This window comes from Acanthopagrus latus, chromosome 17 (genome assembly GCF_904848185.1).
Source record: "Acanthopagrus latus isolate v.2019 chromosome 17, fAcaLat1.1, whole genome shotgun sequence".
Taxonomy (NCBI): domain Eukaryota; kingdom Metazoa; phylum Chordata; class Actinopteri; order Spariformes; family Sparidae; genus Acanthopagrus; species Acanthopagrus latus.
In genome coordinates, this window is record NC_051055.1 from 8448169 (window position 1) to 8463264 (window position 15096).

At 39.4% G+C, this 15096-nt stretch overlaps 2 protein-coding genes across 3 annotated transcripts in view; both read left to right on the forward strand.

Annotated features, from left to right (window-relative positions):
* The window catches only part of macf1b (microtubule actin crosslinking factor 1b), a 32727-nt gene extending 30836 nt beyond the window's left edge, over positions 1-1891 (forward strand). Inside the window, exon 41 of the mRNA XM_037075909.1 lies at positions 66-1891. Coding sequence (XP_036931804.1) covers positions 66-91 — 26 coding nt within the window. The 3' untranslated portion in view covers positions 92-1891. The remainder of the gene's footprint in view (positions 1-65) is intronic.
* A 3079-nt stretch (positions 1892-4970) lies between these two features.
* zgc:91890 (solute carrier family 52, riboflavin transporter, member 3-B) lies at positions 4971-13242 on the forward strand. Of its 2 annotated transcripts, none has more exons than XM_037075938.1 (4): positions 4971-5198; positions 9267-10351; positions 11180-11303; positions 12451-13242. In XM_037075938.1, the coding sequence occupies exons 2-4, from the start codon at positions 9321-9323 to the stop codon at positions 12661-12663; spliced, it is 1368 nt and encodes a 455-aa protein (XP_036931833.1). In that variant the 5' UTR covers positions 4971-5198; positions 9267-9320; the 3' UTR covers positions 12664-13242. The 2 variants fall into 2 exon arrangements, with proteins under 2 accessions (XP_036931833.1, XP_036931832.1); XM_037075937.1 differs by lacking the exon at positions 4971-5198 and adding an exon at positions 7280-7449.
* The last annotated feature ends 1854 nt before the right edge of the window (positions 13243-15096 follow it).

Genomic DNA, 15096 nt, shown 5'->3' on the forward strand with positions numbered 1-15096 from the left:
AAAAACAAAAAGGATTTGAAACTTGAGATGGTTAACTCCCTGCCCTGTCTGTTTTCATTCTCCAGAAGAAGCTGAGAGGTTACCCACATGATGACCTCTGCCCCTGAGCACCATGTGTATGCTGCAGAGCTGAACCCAAACACAGCCTTGGGGCCCTGAAAGAGAGTGGTAACCAGAAGTAACGTGATAGAAGGGCCAAAAAGAAAAGTACAGCAGGGGTCACCAGAGGTGATGCTAAAGGGTCTTTAACTTTGAGAAGTCTGTGTGAAGATCATGTCTTCTCTGTGTGGACAATGGGGGGGGGGGGGGTCAGTCCAGATGTGAGACAAAGATTTTTTTTGTCCGCTGTTGCATTTCATACAGTTATATCTGATTACTTAGAGTGTAGGAATTGAAAAGTTCTGCATGGATGCTTACTGCATGATAGCCAGAGCCTTGCTTGAGTCAGATTTTTTTTTTTTTTTTTTCCCAGCTTGCTATTCTTTTCCTTTTTCGTTGTAAAGATGAAAAGAGAATGTCAGACGGTACCAGAACTGGGCGGTAATGTAGTGTAGCTGATGTAAAAATCTGTACATGGTATGTAAAGGAGTTGTTACGTCTGACTGCCCCAACCAGAGTCCAAAAAACATATACCAAAATCATGAGTATGTGAAAGGAACAGTTTGCTGTCCTTCAGTTTTGTGATATCTTTGTTTGTTTTTTTTTCTTATTTCATTCTGTGAAGACAACATTGTTGGCAGGGCCACACTGTTTTCCTCTTTTACCTTTTTGTGACACCATGTTTTCAGATACTTATGTGTTTTTTATTGTTCTTTATTGTAAGGATGTTTTAAACACTGGAGATCATGTAACGAACAATGCACTGAAGTACAACAGGTCATTGTTGATTTGTAGAGATTATTTTCTCAGGATTGGTTTGAAACTTTGGATGTGTGTATTTCTTTGGAACATGACTGTGAAAAATGTAGATGTTTTTTTTTTCTTTATAACTTCTTGGGAAAAGTTTTGCTTAGCACATTCTTTTCATCAAAATGCACTTTTCTGTGTCCAACTGCTGTAAATAAGTGGGAAATCTGACAGTTGTCATGAGTAAGGGATTTAATTTGTCATGAGAATGCACTGGAGGTGATCTGGTTGTTTTTTTCTGGTGAAAGCTACCTTTTAGATTCCCTGTTTTCTCTTTTCAGCTTCTTTTACCAAAAGCAGTAAATTTTAAATTTTCTGCATTTCTGTCTTGATGTTCTTTTTTCTGACCTCCAATCCATTCAGAAATCTTGATTTTATTATTCTGCTTTCAAAGGTGTTTAAGAAATATGTAAGGCACTATATGCATTTCCTGCAAGGTCTATTCATGATGCTGAAGATACCAACGTGCATCGTTTGCAGCAAAAAAACACTGAAATACATTTTCCCAGAGAGAAAAGCAAATGCAGCTCCTCCATCAGTGTTGCACTGTGCTTGGTTTTATTATCGAGCTTAACAACATGTTATCAGCAGTGTAAAGTTACTCTATTTGTATGTGATGTTTGTACTAGATCTTTCAGAGGTTGAAGACAGTAATTTAATTGCATTGGGTCTATGCAGTTGTCAAAAAGGATTTTTTAAGTCAGAAACGTTTTTACACCATAAAAGTACCTTTTCCTCATGGGCTTAACATGTTTCTGTTGGAGAAGGTTGAAAGTTTTAATGTACTGTAAAAAAAAAAAAAAAATACAACAGCCAGATTTCACTTCTATTGCTATGCACCCTAATCTTTCTGTACTGTAAATGTTTCTATACCCAGCACTCATTCTGATGTCTAATTTAGAGAAACTGTAGATGAATGTCACTAATAATTTTACGTCCACTTGTATAAAAAAATAAATCTTTTTGTAATAAAAAAATACAAATATTTGCTGTGTTCATCACCTCATTTGTATTATACAGAGCTGCATTTATGTGAGTTTAAAACATAGTATGTGTACTTGTTCAGTTGGTCTACTTATAATAGTTTATGTGTAGTTTCTTATGCTGACAATGGGAGCAGTTGACTGTGAATTTGTTTGCCTAAAGTTGCTTATTTAAAGGTCATATCGATAAAATGTTTATGTATATAAATAATTTTTTACTGCACTTACAGCTCAAGTACTGCATTTTGATTGCAAGCATATAGTATCTTTTGTCAGGTTTATAAGAATAGCAGAGTTTTACCTGCCCTAATGTAAGCTAGCTAACACTGGCTAGTGCACAAACTGGCAACCACTGGTTCCAATTAGCTCTGTTTTTGGTCTCCACCAACTCCTGAGAAGAATATCTGGCTCTGTATTTGCTAAATACTCATCAGCTACTCGCCAACTTTGGGCAAGTAGTGTACAGTGAATTTGCAGATCCTTTGCACTAAGAACAGCTGACCAGCGAAAAGAAATAACGCCTTTTGAGTGTTGAGAGTGAACCAAAACAGTTGAGTGCGGCTTGACAATAACAAATCAGTGTAATAATTATAGCCGCTGGTAGATGAAATTGTAAGCAATGGACATTGGAGTCCTGTTACCTGACCAATGTAGGTCCAATATTCACTCTGAGTTTTGGTTTCCACCAGAGGATGCAGTACCTGGCTCTTTAGCTGCTAAATGCACCACTATGTCTGCCAGCTCGTCACGAAATTTGGCCACTTGCCATTTAGTGCTGGAAGCCAACAGTAGTTAAAAAAGGATTAAGGGAGCTGCACAGTTGGGTAGCTGTTCTCTATGGTACCCTTTTTATATTAAATATTGACATTTGGTTATAAAGTTGTTTAATAATTAATAAAATAATACAATAATAAATTAATTAACAATATTAAAGTTTCAGTGTATACAAGTGCCTTACAGTGTGTTTCAAAAAGATTGAAATAACATAGTCTACTTTTATAATAATAATAATCTGTGTATGACATAACAGTACACATTCTGACAGATGAGCATCCACATATGTGGGTCAAAGAATGCATAACCAGTCACTGTAATGAAAGAATAAGGATAAAGGTCAGGTGTACATAGTATTGTGTGTGGTATCTTATATAATGATGAATTCTCAGTGGCATTACTTCCATCTGTGGCTCCCAGCTCAAGTTCCCCTCCTGTCGATGTCTAACAAGTGAATCTTTGAGACCCGCTTGCACTGTACATGCAGTTCCGAAAACACAGACATGTTTGTCCAAACACGGAGCTCAGCAGTTATGAGAGAGAAGGCAGAGTATTGTACTTCTACACAAACACTCACCATCAATCCAGGTCAAAGGAGCACCCTGTAGAGTCCAGAGGTTCCATCAGAACAACACTGTCCTGTGACCGCATCCAGTCTTGTGCTCACAAATGTACACACTTAGGATGAAGTGATGTCTCCGAGTGTTCATGCAATGCAGCAGGTATACACAGTTAGAACTGTGTTTGGTGACCTGGATCTTCAGGGACATATATGCACCTGTGATTTTGCTTGCACGTACCCCTGCCAAGGCCCAACAGTCCCTTTTAAGTCAATCAAGCCACATCCAGAATTGTACTTGATAGCACAGTATTACTCTATATACAAAACCAACCATAACTGCTTAACTATAAATTAAGATCACCACATATAAGATCCACATCAATTTGTCCTCACTAATAGATACCAGCCACCTACAGTAAATATGCCTTGAATGCAAAAAATGAGGTCCATGTATTATTTTCTGAGGAATGAACAGAAATATCTGAAAAACACCCTATTTCGCAATGTTTAAGAAAGAGTGGACGAATTCCTGGATCCCTCTCTTTATCTGGATCCACACCAAAAATTAATGGGGTGTATTCTGGGCTGATACCCATCATCCCTCTAAGTTTTGTCTTAATCCATTCAATAGTTCTTGCGTTATACTGTTGACAACCAAACAACAAACAAAAGGACTCGAGTAAAGACATAAACTATGTGGTGGAGTTAATAATAAAAACTGCAAATACAACAGCGGAAACTAGCTGAACATTATTAATGATTAGAATTAAACTTGAGCGTCACATTAGGACCAGCACCAAAATTTTATTTAAAGGTCAATGGTGCTGTTGCCTTCCTTTTGCTTTTTGTGAAGGACACTGGAATAGTGTTCAATAAACCTAATTGTCTATTGAGTTACTGACATTTTGTTTTTTACTGCACTTTTAAAAAATGGTTATATAACAAGATCAGGCCTCACAGGATGATGCACATAGTCTGCAGCTCAACTGCTTTGACAAACTGAACTTGCAATGAAACACTTTAATGTGATTTAAACTGATAACTCTGCTTAATGTGGTTTACAACCAAAACATTACAAAGGCCAATGCAGAAACAGCAAACAGAATGAAGCAATAATTGATTTATTGAACCGATACTTGTTACTTCTAAGTTGAGCAGAACTATTTTGGAACAGGAAAGAACAGAGAGTTAATTAACATTTGGCAGCAACAAACAATCCAAAGATTGACTTAACGCAGCAGTCGCCTTAATCCAGCATCCAGGAGAGTTCAAATCATCTTGATTTACTATATCAGAACTGATTTGCTTTACTGTCACAAGTCTCAAAAGAGTTGTTATCATTTCTATGGAGGAAGGGAACACTTAGTACAAGTTAGCGCAGAGGTGGGCGTCAGGGCACCCAAATGAAATACCACGAAGTTAGTGCTCAACAGGAGTCATTCATTTGGGCCGGAATTTGTGCTGAACAAAGCCGGACTGACCCCGACTAAACACCCACTCAGAAAAAGCTCAGAAAGCTGTCCAGAGTCATCTTCTGGTTGGCTAAGCTGCATGCACCCACCCTACAAAAATGTAGGAGCCGTCATGTCGGTGTGGTAGACTTTTCCCCCTTTTCCACCTTTCTTGCCAACTTTTTCTTAACTACCTTTCCTCCGTCCATCCTTTATCCTTTTTCCTCCCCTCCTCTGTCCTCATTCCCTTCCTCCACCCACCCCTGCTGCTGAGGACTTTGCTTCCCATACCGGACCCCTGGCTCAGCCCCTCCACTGTCACATGGCACAGATTCAGGGATCCAGAGCTGTAGAGTACAAAGCCATCAACTCAATGTGCATGCATACTCTACAGCCAGACACATCACAAGGCCACTGTGGTGTTACGCATCCGAGGAGAGCTGCCCTGGGCTCACTTTCCGCTGCGCTCGCTTGTGTAACCTCTCAGCAGAACTGACTCTGCACTTCCATTCCCACCAGCAGGTAGGTGGTATGTGGTCTCATTTAGAATGATGAATAGAGCTAATATAAAATGCTGAAAGGGGCTCAGACGGTGTTAAATGTGAAGCTGTGTAATCGCATAATGAGGGAATTTGTCACATGGAAAATGCTTGGAGTATTTTTAACAACCAAAGTAAGGTTGTGTAAGATTTCCACTGCACAGTTCTGCCTGCACTTAGCAACCAACTCAACTGTATTGTATTGTTCACCCCTGTAAACAATTAATCATGTTTTTTTTTTAAGCTACTCACTACATGTAATGCCTTCTTGTATCATATATATATGTATGTATGTATATATATATATATATACATACATATATATATATATATATATATATATATATATATATATATATATATATATATATATATATATATATATATATATATATGATACAAGAAGGCAAGTTTAAATGCAGATATTACACTATATGACAGGGGCAACACAATCTCAGTGTTAATGTACAATTATCTGTTAGCCTCCTACTTGTAACTGACAACCTTGAAGGGAAGTCTTGTTTTGACTGTCTGTGGACAATGTTATCCCAGCTTAATGTGAACTTGCAGAAGGGCATTCTGTTTTTTGTTTTTTTTTTTTTTCTAGAACGTTTAAACATTTTGCTGGCTGCTTAAGTCAGTTTATCCATAGGATAAAATCAGGATGATGATGATGATGATTGCGCAAGATGAAAATTCAAAAGATCGGCAAAGTTCTTACAATTAAACCTGACTCAGTTTCATGGCAACCATATTATAGTTCTTGAATATTTCAGTCTGGTGGTGGGTCAACCAACCACCAGCACTGCCATCCATGCTGCTACAACGGTTATAAAGCTTGAAGACTGTGCTCTGTGTCAGCCACAATGATGGGCAGCTCATCCAGCACTGCAGGGACAACTGCTGGTTTAGCAGGGGGAGCTGCTACAGCTCTCTGGTGGTGGGTTGTGTCTCAGTATAATCACCAGAATAAATGTTGGTACATTTGTGCAAAACCACAGATAAGTTAAAACTGTGCTTATGCTCTGGTTATGTTATGAAGGCCCAGAACCCCATGGTTAGGGCTGGGGAGAACACATTTAAGCCTGACTGACCTGTTTTGGTCACCACAAATATGCCCTTCTTAAAAACACCTGGTTTTGTCACCACAAACATTACTTGTAAACTGTCCTGAGTCCTATTTCAAAATATCCAGTGGTGTCATACTTACAAATGTTGAAACACCATCTTGAACCACGGTTTGGCAGAGAACGTATCTGCTGCTCCAGCCATCGCATTGAGCTGCTTGGAGGGTATACTGAGTTACTGAGGAGGATGTGCTTGGAGGAGGCAACCAGAAGCCCTGCAGAACTTTTTTTTAAAGCCACTTCCATTGGGTTGAGGTGTTAAGAGACGGATGCCGTCTTGTCTCTGTGCTGCCATTAATAAACATTATTACAGCTGTATTTCACTGGACAGTAACAGTGTCAAATGTAACTCAAACAGAAACTCGGAAGGCTAAACTGCACTGTCATGTTCACGCTGATGACGTCAAACTTGACATACCGGTTTTCCTCAGTTGAGAAATGCCATTCACATGAGAGGTGATTGTGAAATGAGCTGTGCATTGCCAACATGCAAAGCACAGTCAGGAGCCAGTAGAGACTGAACATGCCTTGGGAAATAATCTGAGGCAGAGACAGAGCAATAGAAGTAAAGCCAGTGTGGTATTTCAGTACATAACTTGACTGAGTGCGAAACCAAAGGCAGCCTCACTCTTCTGTCTCACACTGCAGCCTGTGTGTTTAAAGGAGGGCAGGCCACAAGGTCGTATGCTGGTTGGGGGAGGGAAAAGGAACAGGAGGAGCTGTCCTCGCTGAGACCTCCCCCTTCTGCCTCTTTCATCCTATCAGCGGGCTCGACGGCAACACAGGGAGCACATGGCCGTCTGATTTCGAAATCACCCTCCAATAGAAGGGCGGTCAAAGCGTCATGGTGGTGTGGGACCATGTGCGCCTGTGCAGTCCCTCCCATGTCAAGTGCAGCAGAGATACGGAAGCAGAATTTAAGCCTGTGGATAATGCTTGTGTGGAGGAGAAAAGGGGGAGGGAAGGCACACACACACATTTGCGGCTGATGTAACAGAAAAAAAAAACAAAAAAAAGGAAAAAAAAACAGTGATCACGATGGAGTTGAGGGTTTTTTGAAAGGATAGAGGGAAGAGGAGAGCAGACCCGTCCTATGTACTGAACAAGGTAAGATGATATCCTGACACCTTCTAGAACTGTGGAGGATCCATGTATGGTATGAGGATTTCCTGGTTGTCCTGGAACCGGGGGTGGTTCAACCCATCATCCACTTACTTCCTTAACAATGAGAAGGGATGAAAGGGAACCAGGATGATTAGAATTTAGATTTAGAATCAGAAAGAGGTACTGGTCAGTATTCAGACACTGCCTTGATTCTAACTATTTCTCACACACATGACATCATTAGTTGTATATGCATAAGTATTACAAGATACTTATCTCTAACCCTCCATTGTGTTGGTATGGTATGAATGAAATATTACTAGTTACGCTTTTAATTAGAGCGAGTCGTTCACAATGACAGCTGTGATGTTGTCTAACTCTCCTTCAACGTATCTGTTTATGTCACGAGCACATGGAGCTTTTTATGGGAGCAGTGTGTCAGTGTGTGAAGGGTCAGGCGCCCCTCGCCAAATACACCATGAGAGGCGGGAGGACGAGAGGCAGAGTAAAGGGAGACTGGCAAGGTCAATGCCAGGCACATAGGCATGCCGTGGTACTCAGTAACAAATAGGTGACATTCAGATATGCTGTACTCTGCTTCCTTAATGAAACAGTGTTTCATCACTCATGTCTCCCTTGAGAGGAATTGTATGACTTCAGTGATTCCTTATGTAACATCTTCTCTAATGTCATTATTGGGTCTATGTCAAAGCTGAAAAAGTATTATGCATTTATAATACAATATTATATAATATCACATTTAAATATGTTTTAGATTATAACTAAATACCTGCAAAACTACAACAAAAGTCCCTAAAGATATGTTAAAACATTCAATGAAATCAATTTTATTCATATAGCCCAAAGTCACCATCACCTTGCCTCAGTGGGCTCAATATTACTGTGGTAAAGGTCAAAGTCACCCATATGTAGTAACAGTACTTGAGTAAAAGTATCTATACATTTTTTACACAAGTAATAATAGAATTGTACAGATACTCACATGTCCTTATACCATGAGTATACTAATTATTGGTCTTTAGCCTATGATTTTGTCTTACATTCAGCACTTTCATCATGATCAGAATCAGGTTTTTCTTTAACCCAATTTATAGATGTGGTTACATTCATCACTGGGAAATTCCCCCCAGTCTCATCAGCATGACTTTGTGTTAAGTGTTAACAAGAAATTGTTAGCAAGTGTGACGATACTGAACTACTGGATGGTGAACATGTAAACAATATAACAGATGAACAGCAGCATCTTAACGTTCTTGTGGGCATGTTATCTTCTGACATGTTAGCTTGCTGACGTTGCCATGACAAAAAGCATTAGCATAGCTAAAAGTGCTGCTTTACAAACTCAAGCAGCTGTCTTGTTTATAACCCAGACATATTACAAAAGTTATTGTGTTTCCATAAATAATTCTTTATAATTATACTATTCTTCAAATGTGATAATATTTGCTCTAAGCACAGGAAAAAGGAAAAACTAGACTATGAGCTGTCTCCCTTTCTCCAGTGTAAGCAAAATCAGAGACAACATTTATGATATTAAATCCTACAACACATCAGGGGAATAATGTTAATGTTTCATTATATCCAGATACATCATGCCAACCAGGTACTTATTACTAAGCAATAACAAACTCAGTGTCAGTGTTGTTACATATCCATAATTGAGTTCCATGAAACTTGAAGGCTCGTAGCCCAGTTTTGAATGTAATATACAGTATTTTAGATTGTGATTGGATTCACCAGATTTTGCATTCTACTGTGTTACGACCTGGCTAAAACCCCCTATGTTGTGTCTGTTTCAGATTGTGTAGACCTACATTTCCTGAATTATCTCATTCCGTCATCATCCCTCCATCATGTCGCTGCTTACTCATGTGCTGGCGTGCCTTTTCGGTATGGGCTCCTGGGTGGCAATCAACGGGATGTGGGTGGAGCTCCCCCTGGTCGTACCAGAGATCCCGGAGGGCTGGTACCTACCATCTTACCTCACAGTCCTCATCCAGATGGCCAACATAGGTCCACTCTTCATCACTCTAATGCACCGCTTCCGCCCAGGGTTGCTTGATGAGCGACCGGTCATCTACTGCATCGTAGGGTTGGGGATCATTGCTACATTCCTGCTGGCTTTCTTCTGGAGACACACAGTGTCAATAGCAGGCTCTTTGCACAGTGTGCCCCTGCTGGTGTTAAGCTTCCTGCTCTCTGTGGTGGACTGCACCTCCTCTGTTACCTTTCTGCCTTTTATGATGAGGCTTCGTCCACACTACCTCACCACATACTTTGCAGGTGAAGGCCTCAGTGGGCTGGTACCTGCACTGGTGGCTCTAATTCAAGGTGTGGGTGTAGTCCACTGTCAGAATGCCACTTTGGCTGGTGCAGCCAACAGCACATCTAACAATGCCTCTATGGTTGGCAGTGGAGAGCTAGAAGCCATCTACCAGCCGGCTAAATTCTCTGTCCAGGTGTTTTTTGTGTTCCTCAGTGCCATGATGGTTGTGTGCATGGTAGCCTTTATTCTACTCAACCATCACCCAGCTGTGGCGAGGGAGAGGAAGAACGACCTGTACTTCAGTGGTGACCTGGCTCCTGGGAAGAGAGAGCAAGGTCTGTCTCTGCACGCCCAGACACCAGAGCAGAAGCCTATGATCAGTCCCCTGGAAGCCGTCAGGCCCAGGAGCTCTTTTGGGAGGGGGACATATAGCAGTCTGGAGGTGGCATTCATCTTTGTTGTACTGGCTTGGGTCAATGCTCTGACCAACGCAGTGCTGCCCTCAGTCCAGTCGTACTCCTGTCTGCCTTACGGGAACAAGGCCTACCATCTTGCAGCCACCATGGCAGCCGTCGCTAACCCAGTGGCCTGCTGCATTGCCATGTTCATGCCCATTCGGTAAGAATGATTATTGGATCCATCTCTTTACATGAAATTATCATTTTATAAGAAGACTAATGACAAGACCAAGGATGTGCAACTAAATACAGGATTTGTAAATGTGGGTAACCGTGCTGAAAATAGCCAATTGACTCCTTTCTCAGTGCCAGTAGATGTGTTTGCCTTTATGTGTAGACATAGTTACTATGGTTACATCTCATATCATGTTACGAATGTTATGTAAGCATTTCACTCAGGTAACATAAGTTTCCATAAATTTACATACCTTAATTAAAACCAAATCACTCTTGACTCTTGGTCACATATAGGATGTGTGCTCCAACACATCTAGTTTTTTTGCCATCCTACCAACCCAACAAACCCTGGGCTAAGACTTTATCTGCTCTTTATACTGCACTAGGGGGCACTTACAGAGGTATCACTAGAGGGATATGTACAGTATGAAACTTGGAAGCATAGTATCAACAGGCTGGCACTATCATCCAGATCTTCAAGGGTTAGCATTAGGGTTAGGGTTGCTGAAAAAGGGGCGAAAATTGGTGTGTCCACCCAAATGTCATGATTCCATCAATGTGGATTTGTGCTTGGGAACAATGTATTGCTAGAACTACTGCAGAGTCAACTGAGGAATGAATGCCAATTGTACTCTTTCCTACTGAAGGCCTAAACCAAATGTTAGTGGGTGATGGTGGGTGGAAAGGAGTTATGAATAGGGAGTGTATGGATCTGAATTTAAACTATCATGTAAGTGTGTTTTTATTATGCAAAGTGATTAACAGTAACAGTTGCCCAGTTTAACCATTTGCATCATTTTTTTGTATCCAGGTCCCTCGTCTTCATGGGTTTCTTGACCATGATTGGGACTGGATTTGGAGCCTACATCATGGCCATGGCTGCTCTTAGTCCCTGCCCCCTGCTGGTCCACAGCAGCTCTGGAACTGCAGTCATAGTAAGACTCTTTCCTCTAATACATCAGGGCAGAAATATATTTTATTTACACTGTGACAAATGTTAATTCATAGCAGTTGCTTTAAGATCTCATTTTCTAACTTGTAAATAGGGTTAATGCTACACCTTACAAAAAAATGACAGTACAACCCACCTGGCATGGTTACATCTCTGTTCACATTTCTTATGAATCAGGGGTGGAGTGTGATTGGCAGGTTTTAAGATGAGTTTTGTCAACTCCATTATGTCTGACTTCATGAGGACAGTAGAATCAAATCACGTATGCAAGCGCTCATGTATTTTCCCAGAAGTGTTGAATCAAGTGATCATCAGCTGGTGCGCCTATACAGGGTTTCATAATACTGTCACTCTCCGTGTGTCAGCATTATGACAGTTAAAGAAACTTCATGCTGCTGTGTAACTGGTTTAATGATTTGGTAAAGAAAAATTTAAGAAAAAGCCGCTTTAAAATACCCTAAGAGGAAAAAAGTCAATAACATTTTGTTTTTGTTTTTTCCCTCTTTTTGGGATTCATGTCTTTATAATTCTGAATTTTGGTTATCATGATTTATTACTTTTTAAGTGTAGTGAAAGAGAAACTGTGAAGCAATAGACATACAAAAAAAGGTTGAAAGAAGAAGTTGTGAGAGTCTACTTCTCTTCAGTTGGGCTGATTGCACGAATGAATTACATCCTCCATTTCTCCATTGTTGATGGGTGCAATAATTTGTCCTCGCTGTACAGCAATGTCATTTTCAGACAGTGTGTCTGTAACAGTAAATTAGAGTAAAGAATACGTACTTCTCAATTCTCAAACAAAAAGACTGTTTTTAAGTAAGTAACAATGGCTGGCACACAAAAATACTACCATACAAATATATATATATATATATATATATATATATATATATATATATATATATATATATATATATATATATATAAAACAGATGCTGTAAGATGGTTTAATCAAAAGAATATTTTCAAAGGAAATGAGGAACTAACAGTTTCAGTTTCTGACTGAGGTGAAAACTTCTTGTCACACCCATGATGACAAACCAATGAAAGCCCCTGAGCTAGCTGTGAAACAAAGTCTGAGTGTCAGATCATTGTAATAATGTTTAATATTTACCTCCTCTGTGTTGCAGGTGCTGACCTGGATCCTATTCGTCCTCTCCCTGTCCTACGTGAAGGTCATCATTGGGGTGATCCTGAGGGATGAGGGCCACAGTGCCCTCGTGTGGTGTGGGGCAGTAGTGCAGTTGGGCTCCATGGTTGGAGCCATATCCATGTTCCCATTGGTCAGCGTCTATGGACTTTTCAAGTCGGGGGATGCTTGCAACACCAAGTGTCCATTGTAGTGAATATGTATGTTTAAGTTAAGCACTGCTGTACAAAACTGAAATGTCATTTGCTCATATTTTGGTAGCACTGAACTTGTTGCAGTCATGAGCTTTACATATTCCTGTTAGTTTTGACAGATCCATGACTAGCACTTCCTGATGTTATTTTAAAATAGATTTGCTCTTATGAATGTCAGACTGTAGATTTATGTTTTGTATTTATTGACTTGTGCAGAAAGCTCTACACAAAGACAAAAATGACACCTACGTTATTAATGTGTTAGACTTCACAAGACCATTTTGCTGCTGAGCATACTACACTTCATCACAATAGAGAGGTCAAAGCCAGCTTACTTGAACTGTTACCATTATGTTAAAGTATAAATTGATGTTGGTTTTATAAGAACTTCTGGTATTTTTGGCTTTAAAATGTGCCTTAATCTGAGACACTCAAAGATTTATGTTTTTCTTTTCTTTTCTTTTCTTTTTTTTTTTTTTGGTGTACATGGTTGTTTAACTCTATAGTTTGCTTTGTATGTGTTACCTTTGTAAGAAACTGTCAGCACTCAATAAAACATGTTTGTCTTTGCTGCTTAAGTGAGTGCATCATTTACTTCAACATTTCCCTTGTGGTAAGTCTATAGTGGCACAAAACTTTTTATGTCAAAGGATATAATAATGATAATATGATAATAGATTTTGTTTACGAAGCACCTTTCAGGACACTCAAGGACACTTTACAGAGGGACATCAGAATAAAACAATGATAAGAAAAATCAATTTAAAACATTCAATAAAACAACATTCAGACATCAGAATACAAAGAAAGAAAAACATAGAATGAACAATGTTTCAAAACATCGGTGAACATACAGTGTGCAACAATTAAACAGAACAACAATAGAGGTAGGGCGGTGTAACAGTTAGGGGTGGAGTGAATTGGCAATTTTAAACAGCTGATATAGTGGGTACCAGGGCAGAACATAACAGAGCTCAGTCAAGACACAAATTGCATGAGCCTGTCTTAAATATATGTCTTAAATATATTTTCATATTGTTTATTTATTTTATTTTATGACAGATGGAGCACATTGGACTTGATATAATTTCTAGCTGCATCTCTCAGTTGATAAATGGTATTTAACATATAAATAATGTCATGTTGTAATAGTAACTTTACAAAGATAAGCAAATAATTCACTATATAATTTTCCAATTAATAGTAAACAAATGCTTTAAAGGAGCACTGTAGTCCTTTGGAAGAAATTTTAATCAGAAGAGATTGCCTAAACAAACTAAATAAACAAAGTCTCTTTGGTTTCATGAGTAAACCCACTGAATAAACAAACTGACCTTAAAGGACAACACAATTTGATATTGTTTTACTGTGTTTATTTTTAGCTTCAAACAGTGTTCTTGGGACCTGGTTTTTTTTTGTGTCTATTGTTGTGCTACTTAAGTGCATATTGTGCATAAGGTTTTATCTACAACTATTCTGTGCACCTTCATCCAAAAAACAACTGAAGGGTTTATTTGCAAAAAACTTTTTTTTTTTTTTTTTCCAAATTCACATTTCTCTGTTTATTGAGAACAGAATCAGACAAACCTATGCTGGTTCAGAATTATGGAAGTTGCTTTATAAGTTGTGCCCTTGAACGATGTACTGTATCAGTAGTGGTAGCCTGCATGTCTTTAATTTAAACACTAGATGTCACTGTATGATTAAAAGATACCCATGCGGAACTGAGGCTTCTGCACAACTGAGCCACACTCAATAATAATAACGCTTCGGTTTTGATCTGATCTTATGTATTTAATTGGTTATAAAGATAACCCAAAATGTGTTCGAAGAAGTCTTGTTGTTAAATGTTAAATCACGTCATCCCCAAATTGGTTGATAAACCTGAGCAAACACATAAACTTCACCCACTTATTAGTTTGTAGAAAAATTGCTCAACCTCAGGTTATCTGGAGGAGTGATACATGTCTATGGGGTGTTTGCCCAGGTCATGTCTGCATCACATCCCCCCCACACTAAATCAGAGAGAGTGTGTCATCCATGTAGGTATATTCATGTGTGAGTCTGTGAGTGTGTGTGTGTGTGTGTGTGTGTGTGTGTGTGTGTGTGTGTGTGTGTGTACGTGTGTGTGTGCATTTATCCTTCCTCCAGTCCACGGGGACAAATAGGAATGAGGAACTCATGGCCAGTCAGAGTCTGATTCAGATCCCAGTGGTTCCTCAGAGAACATCTGGGGTCATCATCTCCTGGTGTCTCATACTTCACCTATTCCCCTTATCTCTCCCCGTAGCTTCGTATGACTTATGGTGTGCTGAGTTTAAAAGCTGCGGACCGGTTTGGAATGATTTCAGCACTATGTAGAATGCTAGAGTATGGGGAAACATTCAAGATTAGGGTTTATTTTTAATTTGTTTTTCTGAAATTGTCTCATA